We start from the raw sequence: 10128 nt of genomic DNA on the forward strand, positions 1-10128 counted from the left end.
GGTAATCAGTGGTTAATCTTCTATAGCGGCTAGAAAATGAAAGAACGGAGAAAGAGAGTGAAACTTTCCTATCAGCAGTGCCCCTGATGTTTGCCTTGGCCAAAGCACCTTAAGTCTTCCACTTATTAAAGGCATCATATTGTATCTGATGGACGCCCAGTTTCCTGGTATTTAGCAGTGTGAATTTCAGCCCTGTTTCCTCTTCTCCTTCCTTGGTCTTCAAACTTACCTACTTAATCTTTGTATGAAACCTCATTGTTGAGGTATGTTTTTAAGAAGTCATAGCCCTGGTCTTGTTTTAGGTCAACTGTCAAAGCCACTATCTCTGGGAAGTCCTGAAATAGCCACATTTTACCCCCTTTTAAAGAGCACGCCAGAGAAAGAACTTGGAACAACAAGCAGGCATTATCTGACTTGATGCTAAAAAGCAGACTCAGTCAGACAAGCATCCTTACTTAAGCAGTCTCTGGCAGGAAAGTGTAAAAGGTTCATTATCAGGGATTCCAAATGATAGCAAGAGACCACAGACAAAAAAACCCCAACTCTTTTCTTTTCTTTTTTGGGGCAGTTGTGACATTTTATTGATTGTAGTGCTGCGAGCAAATGTGCAACTGTGTGGGAGTCAGAAGAGTTAGATACATTTGTAGAGATTGTGTTTGACATGATGGTTAGTTCTGATTTTAAAGGCTCCAACAACTTTTTTGTTCTTTTCTTTTTTCTTTCTTTCTTTTTTTAAATTTCTTGCTCAATGAAAAAAATATGTTTTCTCAACAGCATATTATTCAACTCAACCCACAGTGAAAGACCGCTTCCTCTCCATCTGTACGTCAAAAAGATCAATAAAATAACCAGGGCATTGCCACCACAATGAAACTCTGTCAATGTGCCAAGAAGCTCCAAAAGATCCCAATAAATGCGTAGCAAAACTTTCAATTTGTGGATTTCTTGGTGTGGCACTTGCAGCCAATGGGTTGTCAGTCAGGGCCCTGGTTCAAAAAACCCTGAGGTTTGTTTGCTGCTGGTTCTTTTTGGAAACTTGTGGCTTTGTGACATCCTCGGCCCTCCATTGGGCTGTGTTACTGTATTGCCTCATATTATCCAGGGTTGAGGAGAATTGTTTTTGGCAACAGAATGCTAACATTTTCCTACGATGCAAACCTCCAAGTGAGGCCCTCTTCTTCTGCTCACTCCAATGGATGAGCAAGCTTTGTGAGGTCCTTCTCTACCATGGGAACCATGGGTACTTTTCTGATATCATACCAGTGAATTTTGTGACTATGAAAATAGTGTATGTTTCATTCTTTAAAAGACTGACTGTACATGCAAAGCATACATATGTGCCTTTATGGGCTCTATAAAGAGACCCTGTTTGGGGTTGTTGTGCTGTTTTTTTAATAGAATGATTTTACTCTGTCATGTGTTTTAGACTGTGACAGAGCTTGTAAAAACAATAAAGCGGTCCACTCACTGAGGGTCATGTTTTCTTTTGTCCACTTGGTCGTCATGTTCTGTCAATACGAATGGTGCTAAGGTGGCGTTGAAAAACTCCTGACTCTGTCCAATAACAAAAGTTATGCTATGAAAAACTAATAATGGAGGGGTTTTCCCTCACAGCCAGGTCGAAAGCACATGCCACAGGCACATAGTGTCACATGTACAAACACACACAGTTACGCATATTCCTAATGAGGGTCTGGACAGCTCTCGGTGGAAGGATTCTGCAGGTGGCTGCACTTTCATCAAGCCACGACTGGATTTGTTTATGTTTGAGGTCATATGGGCCAGAGAGAGACATTTGTGTGCCCAGACACACATTTTACACACTCTGTCTAATTACCCTCACTTCAGTGTTTTCTCTTTTCCATAAGACATATTGACATGTCAGCATTCAGCAGGCTAGATACAGAACAAATGGACAATTTTACCTCTCTCTGTGTGTAGTGGAAAATCTATCCCTCAACATAGGCCGGTCTGTATTTCGACCTGTCTCTTCAACCAAGAGTAAAGTCACTTTGAGGCAATGGTGACACGTGCAATAAATCATAGGTCTGCCAGTCAGTGGCCAATCACATTTTCCTTCCCTAATTAATAGCTTATTTATTTGTTTGGCAGAGTCCTGCTGCAAGGGTACAATATTCGTAGCGTGTGTTTGTCTGCTAAGTGTGTGAGGGTATTATGTGAGTCAGTGTGTACACACAACTTGCCAATGTTGAAAGAGCATCTCCACCTGTCTTTGTGAACTTTAGATCACAGAGTACCCTGTTAACCACTAATCTTTATATTTAACTTCCCCCCAAAAATGGGTCGCTTCACAATAGACAATCTACATTACAAATGCATAGAAATAAAATGCAAGGAAGCTTTATAATTAGTCGGCCATATTTCTGACAATGAGCTCAGTGTTTCTGGACTCAGAAGGGAGGTTTGGACGAAGGAGTGCCCACACAGTCCCGACCCCCAACCTAAAGCTGAAAGGCATTAAGGCATCAGTAAAACCACTCATGTCTGCTTGCATGTCTTCTAGAGTTTTAGGTTACTCTTGCACAATTTGATACACACACACACACTTGGCATGTAGCTGAGCAGAGCAGAGGGAAAGTCCAGAAATTGTCCTATAGCTGTTGAACGCCTGGTAGCATTTTAGATGACCCAGCCAAGCTGTTGGTTTTGTAAACTGTTGCAGCTGGTTTGGTGTATTACAAGAAATGGGACAGCACACTCCAAACTGCAGCCTCTCTCTCTTACACACTTTCTCTAGTTTACTGTCACTCTATTCCAATTTTTAAAGTTCACGAGCACTGCTTTTTTACCTCCCGGGCAGACGTAGAAATCGGATATCTTTCTTTCTAATAAATAGTCATGTTGAAATCATGTTAAAAAACTGACGAGGCCTGCTTTTGTTCCACAAAATTTTAAAAAATTGTCTGTTTATTTTGTGCCGGTTTGTGACCGCTTGTTCCTTTAAATCATGACGTTGGCATCTGTGGCTGCTTTTTTCATCAAGAATAAACTTTGTCGTGGTTTCTTTTTTTCATCCATATGTCCCTGTAATTTACTAAACCGAAATAATGAACATAAAATTTGATATACAAGAAATGCTTTATAATAAAAGAAAATTTAAAAAACGCACAAAATAGGAGGATCAGCAAAGTTTGTTCATTTTTCCCAAACTTATGCTAGCATGCCTGTAACATAAGTTACCAAATCAGCAGGGACACTTATATTTTCATCTAGCAGCACAGTTTCTATGTGCACATTTTTAAAACAAGGGAGCTACAGTTACAAGTGAAAAATCTTCAATTTGATAGCATGTTTACTGTTGCTTTGTTTGGAGTGGATTTCACAGGAACAGGATGCGTCTGTAAAGGTTTAGATGATGTGTACAGTAAGTAGGTTGAAAACACTTTTGTAAGTGTCTGTGGTGTAATTACTACCATTTGGTGAGGCTTAGAAGCACATCCCTAGACAGCTTAATGTAGAAAACCATCGATTAAGGTACATCCGTGTGCATATGGGCCATCTGGTTCACTGTTTAGCAAGGGGGAGGGAGGGAAGAAGAAGAAAGAGTCAACTTTTCTGCTCTACTATGTACTAAAGTTCCTTTTTTTCAATCTTAACTAAAGAATAAACAGTTGGAGAAACTCACACGCTCTTTTTTCCCTGAGGTTCAAGCAAGTGGGCATAACCTAAATCTCATGCACATAATTCATAATAACTTCCTGTGAATTACAGCGTTGTATTGAAAGGTGCATAAAAGACATCGCTGTGAGCCAGAATTTAAAGAATAGCTCCACAGTCTACATGGAGATTCCACAGCAGATAAATATCTCTTTTCCCATCACGGTGGGCCGCATTGGTTAAAGAAATACAAACTTTAATATGTCAGCTCTAATATAAGGGCAGCCAGTCTTGTCACAACGCCCAAACAACATGCATACTGTTAAAGGGCAGATGGGGAGGATAGTGAGCAGGAAAAGGAAGGTTCAGATATGCTTTAAGTCTGCACTTGGGGAAGTTTTATAGGCCTAATTTGACCTAAACTCAGTAAAGTACTATGCTGATCCTCAACTCCACCCCAAACTGCTCTGAAAACAGTCTGCATTTCTTCTTTGATCCTCATTTACCATCAATGGGCTTCAGAGAGGGAGAGAAAAAGACAGGCAAACTTAGAGAGACTCTGGGTTACCATTCTATGTGAAATGCCCTCTCACTGCAGCAGAGTAGCCCGATCTCTTCATCATTCCCCCACTTCCTTCATTTCCTCTAGCAGACACTGGGAGCATTCTACCACCCATCTGCCCCCAGTAAATATTGCTTGAAGGCTTAATTATACACACACACACTGACACACATACACACACACATAGATATTCTCAGTGAAATTTCCTGCAATGCTGAAGCGGAGAATTAACGTCAAATACGGGGTATTCATTCATCAGAATGTGTGCAGTGTTATGTTTGCTTCTGTGTGTGTTTTTGTGACCTCTTAGTCCATTATTATATCCCTCTGGTCACATTTGTAGCCCAGAGGGTGTATGTGTGTGATGAACTGCGAACACCCCGTGCTTTTGTCATCAAGCACCGACGGTCAAACCTTATTTGAAGTGCTGGAATTGATGTTTTCTTTTAATGCTTTGACAAATGTATTTGACTCTCAATCAAAATCAAAACTTGTCTGGCACACTGAAAAGATATGTATATTATATATGTTTTTGTGTTTGCTTTGCAGATGATGAATGACCATGAGGATGACTCCCCTGATAGCTGCATCAAAAAGGTAGGATAGTTATAAATCGTTATACTGCTGTGCAACCCGGATCACTCCCTGAATAACTATTTTGCTGGTTTTTACCAATTAATCAAAACTATCAGATTTCTTGGGAGGATGAAGTAATAAACTGGCATTTTGTAGCAGTCACAGAAAAGTGGGTCTTCTATTCCACATTTGACTGTGTTTGTGGGATCTAAAAAAAATCACTGGCCTCTGTGTGAGGTCATGTGAGCTTATATTTTATTGCAAGAACCTCCACTAGCAATTTTTTTAAAGCCTGTTGCCCATCAGTAATGTCCGTCTATGTAGTGCTCTGCAACTGCATTCATTGGCTAGCTTAAGTGACTAAAGCCTTTATTATCACTGAAGACTGAACAACAGTGATCTGCATTCTAAGAAACCCTCTCTTCACTCAGATAAAAAAGACTGACGCGCACACACAGACACAGACACACACACACACACACACAAACACACTATGACCGATACGTCTCATTGACCAGTCAGTGACCACTTTATGAGGTGATAAATTTATTGAAGAGGCTGGGCAGTTTGATTTTATGACCAGTGTCACTAGGTCAACAAAGAACAGCAAGAGAGTTCATGTCCATCTAATGGTCCATGAAAGAACAATGGCTTCTGGAGAGGGCACGCTCTTTCTGAGAAATACTAAAGCCATTGCAGGCATAGCCAACTCAAGTCAGTGACCGAGTAGTCGGAATCAGTTATTGAAAAACCAACAGCAGTAAGTTATATTGTTTAGCAATATGTATTTACAGTATCCCACCAAAACAAGCAAAACCCACTAAGAGCTGAATTTTTTTTTGCCTTTAGATTGCTTGAACTTGTGTTATAGTAGCTCTCAGATCTTTGAGATGGCATTGCTGCAACATTTATTATATTTTTACCTTTGCGTTATCTTACATGACAAAATGGTCAAATATGAGTAGGCTGCTTTTTTAATATAAAAATCTGACTACCTTTGAATAAGTAATTGTGGAAGAGGACTGAACATCTGCATGGCAAAATTTACTTCAAGTCTTTTTAGTGCAGTTTATAATTATGGCTCTTAGAAAAGAAATATGAAATAAGTGTACTCATTTGCATTTCAGGTCAAGGGTCCTGTTGCTGTGGCATCTATAAACAGGCAGGCATGTAAATCACTGACTGCTTGGTTGATTTGAAATCCTACATTAGTCAATGAGCTTATTTTAAGAGTTGACCACAAGTGGTTTGGGCTGTTCCGTCTTCCCCACATGTTCGTACAATGTGGAAAAACCTACTTGGTTTTATAAACTACCAACCACCTTCCACATAAGAGTGGCCCATGCACTCCAGTCAGCATTCAGCAGGCACACACACACTCACATGCTTAGGCGTTTGCATACATGCAGTGATAGGAGCATAGAGTTTTAATGTGTATACACTGAGGCTCACACAGATGACAGAACACAGGCTTACAACATGCCTACCTATGGTTAATAAAAAAAAGACCAACAGACACACGCACAAAAACACACTGGCCACATCTCATTATGCAGTGTGTGAGTTGCGGTGGGCCCTCATCGGGCGGTGGCAGACCACATGCCTGTTATGAATATGAATGAAATTATGCATGAGCCATTCCTTATGACATGACTCATTCATCTGCATGCAGTCGCACACAAACAGAGGGCACACACGCATGCACGCACACACAAACACCAGCTTCTTCTGCCTCTACTGTGTCATTACCATTGCTATGCTTGATTAAGGCAGAATTTTAATTTAGTCGTAACTTGTGAATAAACTAGTTCATTGCAGAGAAATGTGTTTGCATAAGTGCGGGTTATTAGTTCTCATTTGTTACACTGCGCCACATTCCAGCGAACAGAGTTGCAGTTATGTATATCTATCAATCTATCTATCTATCTATCTATCTATCTATCTATCTATCTATCTATCTATCTATCTATCTATATGTATATATGTATATATATGTATATGTTATATATAGTAATGCATATCTACATACTGCCACTGTGTGTATTATTGCGTTACCGTTAACGATTTCAGATTATTTTGTATTGGCAGGTTACCAGCCCCTGCACAAAATGGGCAGAAGTGTATGACTTAAAGAATAACATGAGAATATGACTCACTTTTGGTTCTTTGGATCGTGTAATTTTATGGTAATTTTGCATAGTAACATATGACTTTCTTTTTTGTAGAAAACTATGCAGCAAATAAAAATTAGATTAACAAAATAAATGAAATTTCAAGAAAAATAAAAGCACAAATAGATCAGAAAAGAAAAAATCTAAATCAGCACACGCTCTCTCACATTGCAAGAGATTTAATAGTAACCCTACTGTAATCTTATATAGAAATATAAATTAAGTTTGTCCTTTCCTTGTGCTAACATTCCAGTTAAATTTCATATTAATGTGTCAGTCTCAAAGATGAGTAAAGGCTAGAGGGAGGCACCATTAGAGCCAGGGATAAGGCAGGGGATAAAATAGAAGCAAAGATAATACTGCAGCTTCTTTCTTCCACTTACTAAAAGCTGCTCAGTGCTGACCTTATAGCTGTGTGTGTGTGTGTGTGTGTGTGTGTGTGTGTGTGTGTGTGTGTGTGTGTGTGTGTGTGTGTGTGTGTGTGTGTGTGTGTGTGTATGTCTGTGAGTGTCGATGTTTGTATGTATGACGTTTTTTACTGGCTTCCATGCATGCATCTTTACACCACAGACACACACGGCAAATAAAAAGGTCTGTTATCTGAATCCCTCCTTTGCTTACTCTCTCCATCTTCTTCCATTCATTTTATCCATCTCTTTTTCTCGACACATAGGATGGTGTTGTTGTAGCTATAGATTGCTATCAGGGGCTATTGGTGATAGGATCAGGGATTGTTTGGCTTGGTCTGGTCTGGCTATACAAAACAGGACTATCTCTCTGTTTAGCTGTCTAGGCCCTGCTTATGTATATTCCCTTTCACACACACTCATACACTTAAGTGTATGCGTGTGTGTGTGTGTGTGTGTGTGTGGACATTAATAGGGTATTGGAGGACTTGTGTTTCTTTTTGGATTTCTTGGATTTAAGGGTGGTAGTTAGATACGGAGCAGGGGGAAAGACCACAGTCTGTGCAGTGTGTGCGTGTTCGTCTGTCTGTGGGTCTCTGTGTGTGTTAATCCTCATCTTCAGAAGAGCGCTGCTGTCCACACCGACGTGTGTAAACACTCCAGCAGATCAGATGGCAGATAATGACTTCCAGATAGACACCCTCCATTCAACCAGCAGAGAAAATCAATGAGCACTGATTGCTTTTTTCCCAAGACGATCATCTCCCCCGAAGGGCTACTATCTATCTCTCTCTCTTTCTATCTCTCTTTCTCTCTCAATTTCTCTGTCTCTCTCGCCAAGACCCATTCATTCACCTCTCAATACCACTGAGATTGAATCAATTCACACTGCTTTTCACAGGGGATTTTCTGTGAAACGATACAGGGAAATATCTGTTTAAGACGATCTCTTAAATCTGTTACTCTCCTTGTCGCTCTTCCTCTCTTTTTTGTCTGACAATAGGTGGGCACAGTCACCTAATGTATCAATATTGCATTGATGCATTCCTCATAGTGAAACATGTCTTCATTCTGTGCTCGGCAGGGACCCTCATATATACTTTTATTCACACTTAAGCACCAGACTTTATTTAATCTGCAGGGTAAATGCAGTTTGCAAATTGGAATATGACATGGGTTGACATGAACTTTGACCTAGTAGGTTTTTCCCATTCCATGTTGAAAGCCTAGGGAGCCAAACGGGGATCAGCTGCAGCTCTGAGTCTATGGGTGTGTGTGCACACACACTGAGTATCTTTTTTTTCTTCTCCATATCAAGCTGGGGAATTGAGTCTCTAAATACACAAGCTAAATGACCCTAAATGTATGAGGGCTATTATGTGGACAGAGGGAGGCTCATGGGTCACAGAAGTGATCCAGCGCTTCGGGCCATGGTTTACCCTCGTCCAACAGCCTCACACTCCCCCATGCCTCCGCCTGCTTAAATAGGCTCATGATTGATTGATAATTATGATAATTTGTTTGAAATGATTATCTGGATATTATAATCACTGCCACCCCAGTGTGCCACGGGGGCAAGTCATTTTTCATAATGCTGAACGTCACAAATACCCCCTGGTTTCAGGGGAAGGCTCTGTGCATGTGTGCTTCAAACACAAACACACGCATCAGCACAAAGCGTAGTGCAGGTCTAAAGTTGGATTGTACAAAACATCTCTGTTACACTCAGAGGATGTGAGGTATGCATACACTAATGGAGAGCTAAAATGAATAACTGCATGTCTTTTTTAGGGATAATTCAGTAATTTTAAGTAAATCACATGTCATCAATTCATGAATATGAATTTGTGTTGCTTTTCTGTGAAATGTTGTAATTTTTTTGTGGGCTGAGAGAAAAACTTCTATATAGATAGATAGATAGTCACTCACTTATGCTTGAACTTTGTAATTATCAAAAAATATATAAACCTTTCCAGGATCAGGAAGTTCCCAAACATCTTCTTGTCATTCTCAGGCAGTGTGCAAACACAGCACAGCTCCAATCATCCCGTCTTCCTTGTCATCTAAAGGAAAGAAAAGGGAGGAGTGTGTAAGCATGCGTGTGTGTGTGTTAGGTGTTCGGGGGGCTGCAGGAATAATATTTGTGGTTTTTGCTTCGCCCCGAGATGACTTAATGATGATATGGGTCTCTTTCTTCTGCTGGGCAGGGTTACGTTTTAATGGGGCCTGAGTGACATGTTTTCACTTGGCTCCGTGCCCCCCACCCCCTTACCCACCAGCACCACCACCACCACCACATCACCACTGTCATCCCCTTCCCCCCTTTAAAATATACACCACGAAATGCTGCACTGTGTCTGGTCCAATGAGAGGAAGAAAGTGTTCTGAAACCAGGAGATAATCAACTCTGAGCTTGTAGATAGTTTGTGTAGAGGTTATGGAAAGATGAGACAGAAAGACAGACAGGCAGATAAGCAGAGAAATCATGTATGTGAGCAAATGCTGCAGGAAGATCTTCTAGCTCATAACCTTTGCCTCCTGATATTATACTGTGTATAAAAGTAAAAGGTTGATAAGTACATTATCTGTCTATCAAATGCCCAAAATGCACACTCAGCTCAGTCTCTACAAACGGAGCTGTTTAATGATGGTTTATCAGTTACGTAGCAATAATGCTGCAGGAGCAGTTTAAGATGCTTCGGGTGAAGCTAAAAACGTCTTAGAAGCATAAGAATTTAATCCCAGAGATAGAATTTTTCATAATTTTTTTTATTATTTTTTATGTATTTTCTTT

At 40.3% G+C, this 10128-nt stretch overlaps 1 protein-coding gene across 7 annotated transcripts in view; it reads left to right on the forward strand.

The window, feature by feature from the left end:
• prdm16 (PR domain containing 16) overlaps positions 1-10128 on the forward strand; it is a 170817-nt gene that overhangs the window by 86952 nt on the left and 73737 nt on the right. For all 7 annotated transcript variants that reach the window (XM_005732990.2, XM_013910836.1, XM_013910839.1 and 4 more), the window contains exon 3: positions 4730-4777. In XM_005732990.2, the coding sequence (XP_005733047.1) occupies positions 4730-4777 (48 nt within the window). The remainder of the gene's footprint in view (positions 1-4729; positions 4778-10128) is intronic.

This window comes from Pundamilia nyererei, unplaced genomic scaffold, assembly GCF_000239375.1.
Source record: "Pundamilia nyererei isolate P.nyererei 1_Seehausen unplaced genomic scaffold, PunNye1.0 scaffold00049, whole genome shotgun sequence".
NCBI classification, from domain to species: Eukaryota; Metazoa; Chordata; class Actinopteri; order Cichliformes; family Cichlidae; genus Pundamilia; species Pundamilia nyererei.